This window comes from Vanellus vanellus (genome assembly GCF_965231255.1).
Source record: "Vanellus vanellus genome assembly, chromosome: 28".
Lineage (NCBI taxonomy): Eukaryota > Metazoa > Chordata > Aves > Charadriiformes > Charadriidae > Vanellus > Vanellus vanellus.
The window spans coordinates 1,647,526-1,665,219 of record NC_138933.1 but is presented as its reverse complement, the minus strand read 5'-3'; the positions used below and the strand labels follow the sequence as shown (position 1 = coordinate 1,665,219).

Sequence of the window (17,694 nt, the reverse complement as noted above, 5' to 3'; positions counted from 1 at the left end):
TATGGCACAGCCATTCCCGCCCCATGGCATGGCATATCATGTCATGGCACAGCCATTCCCACCCCATGGCATAGTATGGCACAGCCGTTCCTGCCCCATGGCATAGTATGGCACAGCCATTCTGCCCCATGGCATGGCATACCGTGTCATGGCACGGCCGTTCCTGTCCCATAGCATAGTATGGCACAGCCATTCCCGCCCAATGGCTTAGTATGACACAGCCGTTCCTGCCCCATGGCATGGCATACCGGGTCATGGCTTGGCCATTCCCGCCCCATGGCATAGTATGGCACAGCCATTCCTGCCCCATGGCATAGTATGGCACAGCCATTCCCGCCCCATGGCATGGCATATCATGTCATGGCACAGCCATTCCCACCCCATGGCATAGTATGGCACAGCCGTTCCTGCCCCATGGCATAGTATGGCACAGCCATTCCTGCCCCATGGCATGGCATATCATATCATGGCATGGCCGTTCCTGCCCCATGGCATATCATATCATGGCACAGCCCCTCCTGCCCCACCGCACGGTGTAGCTGCTCCCGGCCCACAGCTGGAGGAGAGCCATGCCGTGCCAAGCTGTGCCATGCCGGTAGCCCACCCGTGCCCCCCCCATCCCCGCTGCCCGAGGCTCTCCCGGCCCCCCGGCCGCGGCCCCACCGTGCGTCACCGCTCTCCCCATGGCGGGGGCGGATGGTGGGGGGGGGGACGGACAAAACGACAGAGGGGCCCTTGTTGTGCGCCACCACGGCCCCCCCCAGCCCCGCGCCTCAATGTGGCCCTTGTTCAGCACTGGCCCTTGGTGTCCCCATTAACATTTGCTCCGGGGCCAGGCTGTCCCCAGCAGGAGGGGACTGCGCCAGCCTGGTGTCCCCCCCCCACCCCCCCGCCATGCACAGGGACCCCTGCCCTGTCCCCAGTCTGCTAAGCCCCCCCCCAGAATGGGGACCCCAAACACCATCCCCCCCTCCCCCAGCAGGGGGATGGCCCTACTGATGGCCACGTCCCCAGGGACACAGCTGGGGGGGGACAGGGGGGGGGGAACGGACCCGGTCACGCTTCCTGGTTATTTTGGGGAGGATAAATCAGGCGGGCGACAGGTGCGGGATGGCGGCAGCCACCGCCGTGGGGGTGAGTGAGGGTTCAAGGGCAGCGGCGTGGGCAACGTGCAGCTCCGGCACCTCGGCTGTCCCCACCGCGGCTGTCCCCAGCCCCCCCCCCTCCCTCCCCTTCCAAATCGCCGTATATTAAATATAGCCGTTATTACAGGGGGGGGGGAGACGCACAAGAGAAATGGCTCCTTAGGGCGGCTCTCAAAGTACGTACAAGTTTATATACAGAAAACGGCCAAAAACGAGAGAGAAAAAAAAAAAAAAAAAAAAAAGAGAAAAAAAAATATAAAGGGGAGGAGGACGAGGCTGGGGGGGGGAGGGGGGGAGGCTGGACCCCCCCCCCCCCTCCTCCCTGCCCCCGTGCTCCCCACTCTGTACAAGGTCCGGCCGCTCGCTATTTACAACGGGGGCATTTTTACAGGGGAGATGGGGAGCGCCGCACCGGCGATGCCCCCCGCCGGGGGGGGGGGGAGGGGGGGAGCAGAAAGGCACCGGGGCTGTTGTGCGTCTGCACCCGGTGCCATGAAGGCACATGGGGGACCTGGATGTCCCCAAGGTTATCTGTGTGTGGGGGGGGGGGACCAGGCATCCCTGGGAGGGGGGATGGAGGGGGGCGGTCAGCAGCCCCCCGCCGGGGATTCAGAAGGGCAGCGTGTCCATGAAGATCTTGTCAACGATGGGTGGCGGTGGCACCAGGTCCTCCAGCTTCAGGTAGAAGATGCGCTGGAGGCCCTGGGTGCAGAGGCTGCGAAGCTCGGGCAGTTTGCCCAGCAATTTGGAGAGACAGCCGGGGCGGCCCGGCTCGGTCCCCGCCGCCGCCACGTGGTCCTTCAGGCAGCCCACGATGCGGTTCTGCAGCTCCTCCACCCGTTTCGGTTCCTTCAGCCCGTGGCGGTCTAAGGAGGACAGGCAGAGGCGTGAGGGGACACGGTGGTGGCCACCGAGTGGGGAAGGGGACACCGGTGAGGTGGGGGTGTGTGTGTGTGGGGGGTCTCACCTGTGATGATGACGAGGGCGGCGAGGCAGGAGAAGGAGGGGACGTCGACGTTCATGCGGTGCAGGCTCTGGGAGAACTCCAGGATGGCGTCGATCCACTCGCCGAAGCCCCGCACGCACTGCAGGCGGTGCAGCACCACCCCGTTGCAGAAGATGAGTTTCCCTTCCTCCGGCTTGGAGCTGCAAGGCACAACCCCGCGTCAACCCTCAACCAGCACGGCGCCAGGCTCCCCGCCGCGCCGCGCCACGCCGCGCCAGGGCTCACCGGTACGCCAGGCGCAGGATGAAGAGCTCGAGGAAGGCGGACTCCAACAGCAGGTCCTGGTCCTCCTTGGGCAGCTCGGCGAAGCCCTGGATCTTCTCAGCCCACTTGCGGATGACATCCATGGAGCCGGTGAGGAGGTCGTAGAACTGCTGTACGTCCACCGAATCCTCCTTCTCGAACTGGCACGGCGCCGATTCCTGGAACTGCCATGGGGACAGGTCAGGATCAGGCCCCCGGCACGACGCCGGGGAGGGTGTGGGGTGGTACCGGCCCTACCTTGGAGTAGTCGAGCTTGGTGGCACTGGGGATGGAGTCAATGTGTGCCCGCACCAGGGAGGTGATGAGGCTGACGGGGGACGCATCCGGCGGCTGCTTGGGCTTGGAGGGCAGCCGGCCCCGCCGCCCCTTCAGGCTGTCGGTCCGGACCACTGCGGTGAGGGACATGCAATGAGTCTGTCTGTCCTCAGCGCAGCCAGGCGGGCTGCGGAACGGGACAGCCCCCTGCCCCCCCCTCCCATCCCCGACCCCGAGACGCGACTCCGGTACCTTCTTTGACCATGCCAACGGCCAGGCACTTCTGGAAGCGGCAGAACTGGCAGCGGTTCCTCCGCCGCTTGTCCACGGGGCAGTCCTTGTTGGCCAGGCAGATGTACTTGGCGTTCTTCTGCACCGTACGCTGAGGGTGGGGAAGGAGCGGCCCGAGCTCAGCCCGGGGCGCCGAGCCGCCAAACAAAAGCCCTTCTGTCCTCCCCTGCCTCCCGCTCCAACCCGGCATCCGGCTCCGCGTCCGCGGGGAGGGCTCCCGGAGCTGTACTCCCTGCCCTGTCCCTCCCCGGGGTGACCCGCAGCATCCTCCTGCTGCCGCAAAGCATTGTGGGAACATCCCGGCAGAGGGTCGGGATGTGCGTATGTGTGTGTGGGTGTGTGGGGGGTGTGTGGGGGGGTACCCCCTTACCTTGAAAAAGCCCTTGCAGCCCTCGCAGGTGCGCACGCCGTAGTGCTGGCAGGAGGCGTTGTCCCCGCAGACGGCGCAGCGGCCCTCGCCCGCCCCGGGGCTGCGTGCCTTGGCGGGGGCCAGCGCCGGCCCCTCCAGCAGCGGTGAGGTGGGGGCCAGCGACAGCCCGACGAAGCCCCCCGGCGAGCCCTGGGTCAGGGCGAAGGCGTCCGTGTCCAGCAGCCGTGGGTCCAGGCGGGGCGAGGGACCCGGTTGCCCTTTCAGGGTGCTGGGGGACCCGCCGGGGCTGGGAGCCGGGGGGCCGAAAGCAAAGAAGGGGGGCTGCGACCCACCCCCCTTGACCGGCTCAGCCCAGGGTCGCCCGCCCTCGTAGTTCGGTGGGGGGGAGTAGGTCCCGAAGGAGCCCTCCCAGCCCGGCGCCTGGGGCGGCTGGAAGCCCGGCGTGGCGGGCGAGGGGATGGAGCAGGGGCTGCCGTAACAGTCCGAGCCGCTGGAGGAGAGGGTCTCATCCGGCTGCCCGCCGAAGGCGCCGGGGTAGCAGCCGTACACCTGGAAGTCCTCCAGCTTGAAGGCGGCGGTGGCGGTGGGCTGGCTGCCGGCCGGCAACTGGTAGAGGAAGGCGTCGAACTCTCCGGCGTAGCCCTCCATGAAGGTGCTGAAGCTGGGTAGGGCAGGGGCGGCCGCCAGGTCGGCTCCGGCCACCTCCATGGGGAAGCGGCCACCTTCGGGGCTCAGCAGCTCGGTCGGGCAGCGCTCGCAGGGGCCGGCACCCGCCGTGCCGTACTGCGCCTGGATGCAGGGCATCTCTGTGGGGAAGAGCGGGGCGTCAGCAGGGACCCCACCGCCGCACCCGGCCCCTCCGTCCCGGGGTGGGGGTGGGGGGGGGGGAGGATGGAGACGGGGCGAGAACGGTGGGGGCTTCCCCAGGATCCCCCTCGCCCCACGGCCCGGATCCCTGGAGACGTTGGCTGTCCGGTGGCGGCCGCTGCCGTCCCCAGGAAAGGTCACACCGCAGCCAATGGGCGCAAAGGACATTCCCCAAAACGCTGGCTTAGCAGAGCCGCCGAAAGGGAAGGAGGGAGGAATGCGGCCGGCGGATTCCCGAGCCCCGGGACTGACCGGGGGAAGTCGGAGCTGAATCAGAACTCGAGGGTCCCACTCCCCCCATGACCCATTTTGGCGCTTTTTGGAGAAGCAAACGCAGCCAGACCTGCCGGCTGCGGGGGGGAGAGGAGCCCACCCCCCCATCCCTGCAGCCCCCCCGGCATTGCGGCACGGATCCGGCCCCCCGTAAGACATAAGAGGAGTCCCGGGTCCAGCTGAAAACCAAGCCAGGAGTGACCCTGATGGCAAGATGATAATGTAATTCATCTTGCAGACCTTTAAAGGTCACGCCGCTCCTGGCCCCCGGCCGCCGCAGCCCCAGCACGGCACCGCTGCCAGCTCACCGCCGGCCCCCGGCTTCCCCCAGCCAAGGCCGGGCAGCTTTCCCTGGTGCCGAGAAAACCGATACCCACCCGGGGAGCCGGGTTTAAAAAATACCCGGCGTGGGTCCAGCCCTGGCACCCACGGGGTGGCACCAGCCGCCGGTCCACTCCCAGTGCCCTGATGGGGTTCATGCCCGTCCACCGGGCAGCAGGGCTGTGCCGGGCTCAGACGGTGGGTACAGAGGGGATGGTGACCCCGTAGCCGCCTCCTGTCCCTGCATACAGCCGGGGGGCACGAGGCCGTGCTGGGGACATGGCATCGGGAGGGGGGACACCGACAGCTTTCCTCGCCTGCATGCAAATCCCGGCTGCAAATCACCGGCCGGGCTATGCAAAGCCTGGACCCTTCCGTGGGCTTTGCCTTGGCAGCAGCAGGCAGCGCCCGGCACAGTCGCCGCTTCCTTATTCAAATGCTTCTGCCCTCCCCGGCAGCATTTGGGGTCCCCCCCCACACACACTCTTGCCATGAACACCCCCCCACCCCCTCCTCCCGGGGGACCAGGCACAAATTCCCGTAGCCGCCCCCGTGCTGCCCACAGCCCCGGCAGTTAATTGCAGATTCTTCGTTTGGGAGTGCGGGCAGCTGCCTGTGCCCAGGTCCGGAGGCCGCTGCCCGTGCGGGCTGGTGGCAGCCCCTGGCACCGGGCCCCGGGCCGTGGGTGGGCGAGAGCAGCCGGCAGCGCCGGTGGGGGGGTGGTGTGTGGGTTACGCTGCCCACCTCCCTGCCGGCACCTGCTGCCTCACCCTGCCAAAACCCAGCCGCTGCCAGGCCCGTGTGGGCAGCGGGGGGGGCGGGTTTGCCTGCATGGCAGTACCCATGGGGCTGCCTGCACCTTCCTGCCTGCATGGCAGTGCCCGTGGGGCTGCCTGCACACTCCTGCCTGTTCCGGCTCCATAGCCGCTCTGCTCCGGGCTCTGGGGGTGAGGCCCGGTTTGGGGGTGGCTCTGCCCCCCATAGCCCCCGGGGACTCTCCCTGGATGCAGCCGGACCCGGTGGGGGGTACCCGGGACCGGGGAGGGGGTGGGGGACACACCAGCTCAGCCCCATCTCCGCGGCCCGGCACGACCCGGGGACAACCCAGAGAAACTGTTCCCGGTCCTGCACGGCTCATCCCGGAGCTCGGCGTCAGGTTTGCCCCAGGACACCCAGGACCGGGACCCCTCACTCTGCCGGCAGTGCGCCTCCCCTTCCCGGTTGTCCCCGGTGTCGCTCGGGACACCAGTCCCGCACAGCGCATACCATCCGGTCCGTTCCACCTGGAATCTCAACTCTTCCCGGTGGAACTGGGGCTCGCCGGGACTCCAAAGGACACGCGAGCCCCGGCTCCCCCCGGTACCACCGGGACACCCGACCCTATGCATCTTGCAGGACACTCACCACCCTGAGCCCCGGGTGTCACCGCGACATCCTCCCGGTGCCACCCGGGACACACGACCCCGGCTCTCCCCCCGGTGCCGACGGGGGACGCCCGATCTCAAGCACTGTGCAGGACACCCGCCGCTCTGAGCCCCCGGTGCCGCTGGGACCCCCGAACCGGCTCCCCCCGCTGCCACCGGGACCCCCGACCCTGGCTCTCCCCGGTGCCGCCCGGGATACCCGAACTGGCTCTCCCGGTGCCGCCCGACCCCATGCTGGACGCCCGCCTCTCCTTGCTCGCGATACCACCGGGACACCCGAACCGGCTCCTCCCTGTGCCACCGGGACACCCGACCCCATATACCTCGCAGGACGCCCGCTGCCACTCGCCCCCGGTGCCACCCAGACACCCGAACCGGCTCCTCCCGGTGCCACCGGGACACCCGACCCCATATACCTCGCAGGACGCCCGCTGCCACTCGCCCCCGGTGCCACCCAGACACCCGAACCGGCTCCTCCCGGTGTCACCGGGCCACCTCAACCCGCCTCGCCCCGGTACCACCCGGGACCCCCGACCCCGTGCCCCTCCCGGTGCGACCCCCCCCCGCCTCCCGGGGACATCTCGCCCCCGGTGTCCCCCTCCCGGTCCCCGCATCCCGCTGCCGCCCGTACCCGGGTGCCGGCGCGGCGGTGCTCCGGTTCCCCGCTGCTGCTGCTCCGCCGCCGCCGCCGCCGCTGCGCGGGCTCCGCCGGGCTCCGGCCCCGCCACTACTTTCTCTTAAGCGCTCGGTGACGCGCGGGGCGGCGCGCGGGCCCGTGACGCACGGCGGCGCCGTAGAAGGCGCGGGGGGGGGCGGTTCCGGCGGGGGCGCGGCCGTGACGCACGCGGGGTTCCATTGACGCAACCGCGGCGCCCGCGCTAAAAATACCCGCGCGGCCCCGGCTAAAAATAGCGCGGGCGCCCCCCGCGCCCCCCTCCCCCCTCGCCCAGGGCTCCCGGGGCCGCCGGTGGGGGGGGGGGAGAGGGGGGAGGGAGGCCCCGGTGTCGGCACCGGAACGAACGGCGAGACGGGACGGGCAGGGGCGGCAGCGGGGACCGGTGATCCCGGGGCCGGTATCGGCGGTGCCCCCATCCCCGGTGTCGCCTCAGTGCTGGTACCGCCGGTGCCGTTATCCCTGGCGCCTTCTCGGTGCCCCTATCCCCGGTGCCACCTCGGTGCCGGTGTCGCCGGTGCCGGTATCCCCGACGACCCCTCAGTGCCCCCATCCCTGGTGCCTTCCCGGTGCCGGTATCTCCGGTGCCCCTATCCCCGGTGCCACCTCGGTGCCGGTGTCGCCGGTGCCGGTATCCCCGACGACCCCTCAGTGCCCCCATCCCTGGTGCCCTCCGGGTGCCGGTATCTCCGCTGCCGTTATCCCCGGCGCCCTCTCCGTGCCCCTGTCCCCGGTGTCCCCTCGGTGCCGGTATCGCCGGTGCCGCCATCCTCGATGACTGCACCGTGCCAGTATCTCCGGTGCCCCCATCCCCGGCACCCCCTCGGTGCCGGTATCGCCGGTGCCAGTATCCCCGACGACTCCTCAGTGCCCCCATCCCTGGTGCCCTCCCGGTGCCGGTATCTCCGGTGCCGTTATCCCCGGCGCCCTCTCGGTGCCCGCATCCTCCGTGCCCCCTCGGTGCAGGTATCTCCGGTGCCCTCATCCCTGGTGCCCTCCCTGTGCCGGTATCTCCGGTGCCCTCATCCCCGGCGCCCCCTTGGTGCCGGTATCACCGGTGCCGTTATTCCCGGCGCCTCTTCGGTGCCCCCATCCTCCGTCCCCCCTCGGTCCCGGTATCTCCGGTGCCTCCATCCCCTGCGACCCCCTCAGTGCTGACATCCCTAGGCGTCCCCCATCCCCGGTGCCGGTATCCCCGGTGCCGCTATGCCCAGCGCCGGTGTCTTCAACGCTCAGCGTCCCCGGTGCCGGTACCCCCGGTCTGGGTGCGGGGGGACACGCGGGGTCCCGCCGTGGGGATGCCACCCCCCAGGCCCGGTCCCGTGTCCCCCCCCCCTCCCGGTCCCCGCGGGGAGACCCTGGCCGGGGCGATGGAAAGAGCGGCGGCCGCTGGCGGGAGCCCAACGCCGGGAACACCGCCCGCGGGCTGGAAAGATGAGCTCAGCCCGTGCGGGGCCGGCGGGAGGGCGAGGGATGGGCGGGGAGGGACCCGGTAACCCCCCCCCCGGTACCCTCCGGTACCCGCTCCCGGGAGCCAACCGGGGGTTTCTGGAGTAACCGGCCCGCCGTGCCCGGCTGTCCGGGGCGGGGAGTCCCGTTAGTGCCACACACGTTAGTGCCCCCCCCCCCCCCCCCCCCCGCCCCGGTTTGTGCCACCAGCGATGCCAGACTTCGGCAATGCCACCCCCGTTAGTGCCAGCCCTTTGCAATGCCACCAGCGGTGCCACCAGCAATGTCCTCTCCCGTTAGTGCCACCCCTGTTAGTGCCACCAGCAGTGTCCCCCCCGTTAGTGCCACCCCTGTTAGTGCCACCAGCAATGTCCCCTCCATTAGTGCCACCCCCATTAGTGCCATCAGCAATGTCCCCCGCGTTAGTGTCACCAGCAATGTCCCCTCCGTTAGTGCCACCCCCATTAGTGCCACCAGCAATGTCCCCTCCGTTAGTGCCACTCCCATTAGTGCCAACCCCATTAGTGCCACCAGCAAAGTCTCCCTGTTAGTGCCACCCCCATTAGTGCCACTCCCATTAGTGCCACCAGCAATGTCCCCCACGTTAGTGTCACCAGCAATGTCCCCTCCGTTAGTGCCACCCCCCTTAGTGCCACCAGCAATGTCCCCCACGTTAGTGTCACCAGCAATGTCCCCTCCGTTAGTGCCACCCCCATTAGTGCCACCAGCAATGTCCCCTGCGTTAGTGCCACCAGCAATGTCCCCTCCGTTAGTGCCACCTCTATTAGTGCCACCAGCAATGTCCCCCGCGTTAGTGCCACCCCCATTAGTGCCACCAGCAATGTCCCTCCATTAGTGCCACCCCCATTAGTGCCACCAGCAATGTCCCCTGCGTTAGTGTCACCAGCAATGTCCCCTCCGTTAGTGCCACCCCCATTAGTGCCACCCCCATTAGTCCCACCAGCAATGTCCCCTCCGTTAGTGCCACCTCTATTAGTGTCACCAGCAATGTCCCCTCTGTTAGTGCCACCCCCATTAGTGCCACCAGCAATGTCCCTCCATTAGTGCCACCCCCATTAGTGCCACCCCCCTTAGTGCCACCAGCAATGCCCCCCCCAGTGGCGGAGCCCCCCCGGCACGGCCCCTCGGGACGGTGCCGCCGTGCCCCGGGAGCCGCAGCCCGCGCCGGGGGGGCGCCGTGTCGGGCACCGGCCCGTGCCCGGGGGGTCGGGGCGGCTCGGCGGAGCCCGGGCCCGCGGAGGAGCTGCCGGGACCCCCGGCACCGGGACCCTGCTCGGCTTCACGGGACCCCCCCCCCTCCCGGCCCCGCGGGGAGCGGCGAGGCGCACCGGAGGGGACCGGGGGAGAGCTGGGCCCCGGGGGTGACGGCCCGGGGGTGACGGCCCGGGGGCCGGGCGCCGTCGCCGCCTCCTCCCGCCGCCCGTTACCTCGCTCCGGCCCCGCTTCCCGCCGCCGCGCAGCCCCGCGCGCCGCCCGCCCCAGGCGGGGGCCCCATGACGTCACACCTGGCCGCTGACGTCCCCGGGATCCCGCGGCATCACCCGGGGCCGCCCCCGCGGGGATCCCCCGGGCTCGGCCTCGACCTACCGCTGTCCCCGCACCCCGCCAGCGGCGCGGCCGTTACCGGGGCTGCAGCCGGGGCAAACCGGGTGCTACCGCCGGGCAGAGCCGGTGCCAGCCCGGTGCTGGGGCAACAACCGGTTCAAACCGGGGGGGCACAGCCGGTGCTAGCCCGGGGGTATGGCCAGGAGGTCCCGGGACAGGCTCAGACCGGGGGTCGCGGAGGTGTCGGGGGTCCCGGAGCCACCAGGGTGGCAGAGCGTGGCCGGCCGCAGCCCGCTGGCGACCCTCACCGGGTGGCCGAGCTGGTGGCAGCACTACCGGTGGCAGCAGGGTGACGCCAGCAGCCCCCGCACCCGGGATTAGCTGTACCCCGGGAGAGGCTGCGGGGCTCCGGGGGAGGAAACCCGAACCCGTCACTCCGACAAGGCCACGGGGACACACCGGGGGAACCCCGGCTAGTGCCAGCCCCGGGGGGCCGAATCCATCTTAAAACCCTGGTTGAGGACATGGGGACACGGTGGCCACCAGCCAGCCTTTCCCGCTGCCCCCGGGACCCGGGCGGCCGGGGTTGGGGTGGGTGTCGGGGATCGCAGGGTGCCCACAGACCGGGTGGCGGTTGTACGGTGCCCACGGTCAGCGCTGGCTCCCTGCCCCGGGCCTATATTTGTCGGTAATGACAGGCTGCTCCGGGGCGTTCCCGGGCCGTACCCCGCAGCCTCGGCCCCACCGGCGCTGCCCGGCTCAGCCGGTGCCACGCGTGACCCCGATGTCCAGCCGGCGCCTGCCCAGCCCTGTCCACACGCAGCACCAGGTTGGGGCTAAAAAAAGCTCCGCGTGGGGTGGCAGCTGCTGCAGGGGGGGGGACCGGGACCCGTGACGGCCGTGACGGGAACAGGGTGCCCCGACATTGGCGGCGCGCGGGCGGGTGCCGCGAGCCGGGGCTGCGAGCGTGGTCCTGTGAGCCAGACCATAAATGTCCAAGCACGGAGCCGTCCTGGAACGGGGACAAGGCAGGAGAGTGGCAGGGAGCTGGCCGGGTCCCACGCACATGCCAGGCACACGCCTGCACACGCGTGCACACGTAGTCCTGCAGCCCACACACGCATGCACACGCAGCTCTGTAGCACGCACGCATGCAATACACGCGTGCACACGCAGCCCTGCAGCGCGCACACGTGCGCACCCCACTGCAGCACTGCGCAGCCCCCCATACCCCCAAAATCTCCTGCAGACCCCTCCGGTGCCCCGGGGGGGAGGGGGGGGGGGGCTGAGCCATGGCCGGACACACCAGGGCCCGGCTGTGGGGTGCAGGAGCTCAGAGCTGGAGGTCCCCAAACATGCAACGGCCCAACCGGGGACGGGCACAAGTCAGAGGGGAAACTGAGGCACAGAGCCCATGGCAGAGGGCTGGGGGCTCTGGGTGCTCGCACGGCGCGCTCGTGCAAAGCCGTCCTCGTGCAAGGCCACCCCTGTACACCCGTGGTGGCCCACCGCAGCAGCCGGCAGGGGGGAGGGGGGGGCTCTGTGCCCCCCAAGGTCTCCGGATGCTGCTTCAGTGGGGCAGGGGGGGACCCCGGTGCCCGTCTCGCTCCCCGCGGGCACCCCGGCCCCTGCAGCCGGAAGGGTTCGGGGTGGGACTGGTTTTCCGCCGGCTGCCGGAGGAAACAGGGCAGGAAGGGCCTGGCCGGGGCCCCGCAGCGCCGGGACATGGCCCGTGGCATCGGGGCTGCGTGGGTGGGGTGACAGGGGGGGTCCCCGGGAGCCCACGCAGGTTCCGAGGTGACACCGGTGACCCCGAGGTCTTTCTGTCTGGCCGGCTGGCGGGAGGGCAAAGGGGGCAGTATGGAGGGGGGGGGGGTTTGCAGCCTGGTGGGCTCACCCGAGGGACACGTCCCCCCCCCCAGCCAGCCTGTCCCCATCCCCACGGGGCTCTGTCCCCCCCAGTCACAGCCACACACCGCTGCAAAAAGTCTCTGTATTGGCGAGCGCCGAGCGTGCCGGTGCGGTACAAAATCCCCCGGAGCAGCGGGAGGCAGGACCCCCGCAGCCCCCCGAGCCGGGGGGGGGGGGGGGGAAGGGGGGGGTGGCAGGGATGCAGAGTCACCTCCCCCCCAGCCCTGTGCCCCCCGGCGAGGAGGGCACCGATTCCTGAGATGAGCGGTGGCTTCGTGAGCCACCTCGGGGAGGGTCCCCGCGTCCATCCGCTGCTGTCTGGGGGGTGGGGGGGACACACGGACGACCGACCCTGAACTCCTTCCAGCGGCCCCCGGGGATGGGGAGGAGGGGGGACACGCAGTCCCATACAATAAATAAATAAATAGGCCGGGGGAGGGGGGGGGAAGGGGGGGTGACGGTGCCCCCGACTAGAGGTGGCTCTCCTCCTCCTCCAGCGCCCGGTTCAGTCCCGGGATGAACTTGAGCAGCCGCCGGCGGAAGCTGCTGTGTCGGCCTTTGCGGGGGGCGGCCACCCCCTCCCCGGGGTCCCCGGCCCGGGCCCATAACCGCCCCGCCACCCCCGGGCCCCCCCCGCACTTGAGGCTGGCGCTGCGGGTCAAGGGCGGGCGGGGGCGGGGAGGGGGGGGCGCGGGACCCCCGCTGTCCCCGGCCTTGTCGCCGTCCTTGTCCCCATCCAACGAGTCGGCGGAGGCGAAGAGACAGGTCTGGTAGAGGGAGTCGTCGCTGTCGCAGGCGCTGGCGCGGGGGGAGCCGCCGGGCAGCCCCCCCTCACCCTGCAGGCACCAGCGGATCGACTCCAAAGTGTCATAGATGCTGGGGTCCTTGGCCACCACGCCTGATGGGGGGGGGGGGGACATGGTGGGGGGGGGTGGGGGGAGGGTCAGGGGGGACCGGAGGATGCCCCACATCCTCCCCCCCCGGCCCCCACTCACCCCGCACCAGCCGCTGCTCCTGCACCATCAGCGAGCGGTACTCCCCCCACTTCTCGTAGAGCGTTTGCTGTGGGATAACGGAAGGGGGGGTGAGGACCTCGTAGTGGGGTGTGGGGTGTGGGGGGGTGGGCAAACATCCCCAGCACCGTCCCCCCTCACCTTCAGGTACTGCAGCCGGGCCTCCAGCTCGGCCCTCCGGATGGATGTGCCATAGAGCGTGTCGAGCCTGTGGGGCAGCAGCCGTCAGTGTGGGGGCCGGGGGCCACCTGGGATGCTGCCCCCCCCCCCCCTCCGCACTCCCCCCAGCTCACCGGAGCACGTTGCCCGAGCTCTTGATGATCTCCACGATCTCGCGGTGCCGGATGCCCTCTACATTCAGCCCATTCACCCCCGTGATCGTGTCCCCTACAATGTGGGGTGTCACAGGCTCAGGGACGTTGGTCCCTGCTGCCGGGGCTCCCCTGGCCCCCCCAATGCCCCCCCCCCCCCCTCCCCCCGGGGATGCGCTCACCGGCCTTGAGTCCCGCCGCCTCGGCCGGGCTCCCACCGTGCACCCGGCACACGAAGGTGAACATCTCCACGCTGTTCTTGTCCTGGTGGTGCAGCCCGTAGGTCTGAAATGGGGGGGGGGCGGTGAGGGGCGCCGGGACTCCCCGACCCCCGGGGTTCCCCCCAGGCAGCAGCCACGAGGTGATAATTGCAGTATTTAATTGCTGCCGGGCGATGCGGGGCTGCACCCCGGCAGGGTTAAGGGGGGGGGGGGGTGTCTCGCCCCAGATGGCTGTGCCCCAAGAAGGCCCCCCCCCCCCCCCCCCCCCCCTCCGGTCACCCCCACCATCACAGCCGGGGGTGGCTTCGGTAACCAGGCAGCTCCGTCAGCGCTAAAAATAAACCCTGGCTCAGAGACAATTTAAAAATACCCTCAATGCAAAGCAAGGTGCGGGCTGGAAGGGTGGGGAGCGTGGCACGGCACGGCCTGGCACAGCTCGGCACGGCGCGGCACAGCACCCACCTGGATCTCGAAGCCAAAGGTCTCATCCGCCGCCTTCTCCAGCGTCACCACCCTCCTAGGGGACACGGGGATCAGGGACAAGGCAGAACCCCCGGCGTCCCCCACTCCCACTCACCCACCGGGACCTCAGGCACTTCTCTAGTGAAAGGCGGCTTTGGGGTTTTTGGGTTTTCTCTGTGCTGGGCAGGACCCCAAGAACAGGACTCCCCTCCCCGGGACGGGACCCCCCCGGGTCAGGCAGCCCATCCCATGGGTGCCAGGCAGGGTCCCCCCCCAGGGTCTGGGGGCGCCAGGGCCCCCCAAGGGAGCTGTGTCCCCATCGCTCCTCTCACCTGCCCCAGGTTCCCCCATAAAATCATCCCCATTTCCCACCGCCGTGGGGTGTCCAGAGCGGAGTAGTGTCCCAAGGCCAAGCCCTGTCCTGCTGGGACACGGACTGCAGCCCCGCTCCTGCGTGTGTGTCCCCCCCCTGCCCCATCCCGGACCCCCATCCCTACCTGTGCTCCTCCGGGGATTGGCTTGGGGACGCCCACCTGAACCCCGCACCCTGCGGCAGAAGGAGAGGTGTCAGCGGGGGACACCGTCCTGGGGCACATCCCCCTGCCACCCCTCCAGCAGCAGCCGAAATGGGGTGTCCCATCAGGACCCCACCAAACCCCCGCAGAGCACCGTGCCAAACCGGCACCGAACCAGCACCCCGCTGCACCCACCGCCCTGCGGCCCCCCCCCCTGAGCCGGCCGGGCATAACGAGGCTTTTATCGATGCTCAAAGCCACCCTCACATCTGCTCCACGCTCGCCCCACGCTTTGACGTCAGCCCGCGCCGCACCCCACCCCACGCTCCAGGGGGACCCCGGGCACAGAGGGGCCCTGTTGTGGTCACAAAGTCGGGTTTTTTCATACAAAACTTCCCCCCCTCCCCCCCCCATCCCGGCCCAGACAATGTCCCTGTTGTGGAGGGTGCGGAGGCGTGGGCGGGCGGAGGGACCGGCCGGGCACGGCAGGACCCTCGCCGTGGGGCAGGAGGTGACAGGGCTGTCCCCAAATGCCCCTCTGCGGCTGCTGGGCTCCGGCAGCCCCGGCGTGGTGCGGCCGGCACCACCATGAGCTGCGCCTCAAGAGTGGCACGTGGCCTATCTCGGTGGCAGCCGGGTGCCACCGGCTCCCCCCCCCGCTCTGTGCCACACGGGTGTCACCAGCCTCACAGGTGTCACCACCCCCGTGGCTGGCTGTCTCAAAAGCATCCTCAGGTATTTAAGCACAAAACCACCAGAATCGGACGTATTCTCCACAAGGAAAGTTGCCGCCCATCACGTCGGGCCCCCACGTCACCCCAGTGACGGGGAGGTGACGCGGGACGCCCCAGCCCCCTCGGGGACAGTTTTGGCGGTGGCCTCGGACGACGAGCGGGAGCCAGGCCGTCGCACGTGACCCGGCCTGCGCCAGCGCGGCCGCGAGAGCCACTTCTGCTCCGGATGTCGGCTCCGCTCTCGCTTCCCCCCGACGCTCAGGAAGCGCTGCGGGGCCAGGGGGGGAGCGTCGGGGCGGTGACAGTCCCAGCGCCACTGGAGAGGGGCTTTCCCAGGGGCTCGGTGGCAAATGGTCCCGCGTCCCACCAAACCAGACCCCGGGGTACCTTCTAGCCTGTCCCCCTGCCCTCCCTGAGGGGCAGAGCCCGGGGGTGGCTGTGGGGACATGCCTGTCCTGGTGACATGGCCATGTACACCGGGGCGGGGGCCCGTCCCTGCTCCCCGAAGGCTGCAGGGCAGGACGTGGGGAGGAGCTGGGACAGGACCTGGGGTTTGGGGGGGACACCAGAGCAGGACATGACACTTGGGAGGACAGCACCGGAGCGGGATGGGGACACTGGGAATATGCTGGGGCAGGATAGGACCGGAGCGAGGAGATGCTGGGACAGGACAAGAGGCTGTGGGAAGGGTCACCGGAGCAGGACCGGGCCACTGGGGCAGGACGGGGACACGGGGAAAAGGTTTTGGGGGGGCCACCAGGGCAGGACAAAAGCCCAGGGGAAGTGGCCGGGACAGCCCTGCAGGGTGCAGGCACCGGTGGCCGCGCGGGACGGGGACACCCCGTACCCTCGGTCCTCCCCCCACCTCGCCCCCCCAGCTCCGGTACCGGTAGCACCGCTGGGTCCCGGTGCTTGAACGGGAGGCTCCCCCGCCCTCCCCGCGCCCTGGGGCTGCCGGCAGCCCTACCTTGCGCACCCGGGGCAGGGTGCCACCGGCGGCCGCCAGCGCCCGGTAGACGTCGGCGGGGCCGGGGCGCTCCGGGGCCGCCGCCGCCGCCGCCGCCGCCGCCGCATCCTCCTCCTCCTCCTTCGGCCGGAGCCGCCGCAGCCGCCGCAGGGTCATGGCCGGGCCGCGCCGCCCCGCGCGCCGCTATATTAGCCCGCGGGGGGCGGGGCCAGCTCCCGCCCCGCCCCCGCCCCGCCTTACGCGCGAGAGAACACGCCCCTTTCTCTGCATAACCACGCCCGGTTGAGCTCGAAACCACGCCCAGTTGAGCTCGAAACCACGCCCGTTCTAGCTAGGCCACACCCCCGCCGCGGTAAGCTCCGCCCCGCCGCAGGTCCAGCGTGGGGGGCCGGGGACCATGCGGGGGACTGCAGGGAGGGAGGGGGGCGGGGGGTCACCGCGGGGTGTCACCGCCCCAGGAATCACCCTGGGGGTGACAATGGGAGAAGAAAGCAGGGGGTGTCTCCAGTGCAGAAGCGATGCCAAGCAGCTGTGGCACCCCCCAGGGGGGGCACCCCGCCACCAAAGCCACACGGGGGCTTTCAGGGCATTCCAGGCAGAAGCTGGAGGCAGCCGGAGCCCCCGGCCGCGCTTGCAGCGTGGGCTTTAAACCCTTCCCTGGAAGAGCTTTGCCCGTGCTGGGGAACAGAGACGCGGAGGAAAGAACAATTCCCGGAGGCAGACGCGGGGGCTGCTGCGGACACGTCGCCCAGCTCCGGGCAGCCCCTTGCTGTGCTGCACGGGGAGGTAGCAGGAATTTTCCAGCTGGAATCGAAGGGTTTGCCCAGATGTTTATTTAAAATTTGCCAAAAATAATAATTAAAAAAAATCAGTTTGTAACAATCCCACTGGCGTTACACCCAAGCCACCCGCCCACAGGCTGGCCAGGGGTTACCAGGAGGCAAGCTTGCTCCCAGAGCTGAGCCGCTCCGGCTTGGAAGCACTTGGGAAAGGACAGGATTGAGCCCACCACACCCCAACCCTTCATCAGGGAGTGAAGAACACCCCACACTGTTCCCAGTCTGGCAGCCCAGGTAACGACCTGGCCAGAGCCACCCCAAATCTTTTTTTCCCCAATCGCATTTCCTAAAAGAGGAGTAAAGCCAATTTTGGCTTTAAAAAAAAAAAAAAACAAACAAAAAAACAAAACCAAAAACCAACCCAAAACATAATCACACCTCACCCGTCACCTCAATTTCCAGGACGGGGTTGGAGTTTCCCAGGATTTGCGGCAGGAGCTACAGCCAGAGCTGGGAAGCGAGGGGTGAGCCCAGATGGCAGCTCCCCCTCCCCACCAACCCCCCCCCCAGAGTCTGAGCCCGGGGGAACCCCAGGCCCCGCCGGATTTTCCCCTTGATCCGCTCACAACATGCTCATTGACGGGAGGCTCTAATTAGGGGAGAATTAGCGGTGGCAGTTTATGCAGCAGTGGTTGCCCTCCGAGCAAACAGGATTTTAGGGGGATGCTGGGCAGTTTGGACTCAAATTTATCCTTCTTTGAAGCTGCGGCTCCATGTGAGGAGAGCGGGGGGGATGCCTGGGGTGGGGGGGGAATGCTTCAGGGATCTGCCGGCCATCCCCCCCCCCCCCCCATGTTACCGACCTGCAGAGAGGGAG

At 69.3% G+C, this 17,694-nt stretch overlaps 2 protein-coding genes across 4 annotated transcripts; both read right to left on the bottom strand.

Annotated features, from left to right (window-relative positions):
• Positions 1 to 1,387: 1,387 nt before the first annotated feature.
• Positions 1,388 to 6,914, bottom strand: NR4A1 (nuclear receptor subfamily 4 group A member 1). 3 transcript variants are annotated; one of them, XM_082496310.1, is made up of 6 exons: positions 6,848 to 6,914; positions 2,923 to 4,137; positions 2,653 to 2,804; positions 2,377 to 2,579; positions 2,113 to 2,291; positions 1,388 to 2,011 (listed from the first exon to the last, which is right to left on the bottom strand). In XM_082496310.1, the coding sequence occupies exons 2-6, from the start codon at positions 4,133 to 4,135 to the stop codon at positions 1,755 to 1,757; spliced, it is 2,004 nt and encodes a 667-aa protein (XP_082352436.1). In that variant the 5' UTR covers positions 4,136 to 4,137; positions 6,848 to 6,914; the 3' UTR covers positions 1,388 to 1,754. The 3 variants fall into 3 exon arrangements, with proteins under 3 accessions (XP_082352436.1, XP_082352435.1, XP_082352437.1); XM_082496311.1 differs by lacking the exon at positions 6,848 to 6,914 and having other exon boundaries at positions 1,389 to 2,011; positions 2,923 to 3,052; positions 3,332 to 4,576; XM_082496309.1 differs by lacking the exon at positions 6,848 to 6,914 and having other exon boundaries at positions 2,923 to 4,576.
• Positions 6,915 to 11,898: 4,984 nt separating this feature from the next.
• TAMALIN (trafficking regulator and scaffold protein tamalin) lies at positions 11,899 to 16,194 on the bottom strand (the record flags this gene model as incomplete). The annotated part of the gene is made up of 8 exons (XM_082496376.1): positions 11,899 to 12,713; positions 12,811 to 12,877; positions 12,970 to 13,036; positions 13,122 to 13,215; positions 13,322 to 13,424; positions 13,823 to 13,877; positions 14,320 to 14,369; positions 16,039 to 16,194. 8 exons carry the CDS (start codon positions 16,192 to 16,194, stop codon positions 12,286 to 12,288), a joined length of 1,020 nt encoding a protein of 339 aa, XP_082352502.1. The 3' UTR covers positions 11,899 to 12,285.
• Positions 16,195 to 17,694: the final 1,500 nt, after the last annotated feature.

Coding starts and splice junctions, on each gene's coding strand:
- NR4A1 (XM_082496309.1), bottom strand. CDS start 4,366: ATGTCCTTTGCGCCCATTGGCTGCGGTGTGACCTTTCCTGGGGACGGC. Junction 2,805..2,922: donor CGTTGGCATGGTCAAAGAAG/GTACCGGAGTCG, acceptor CCCTCACCGCAG/TGGTCCGGACCGACAGCCTG. Junction 2,012..2,112: donor CGCCCTCGTCATCATCACAG/GTGAGACCCCCC, acceptor TGTCCTCCTTAG/ACCGCCACGGGCTGAAGGAA.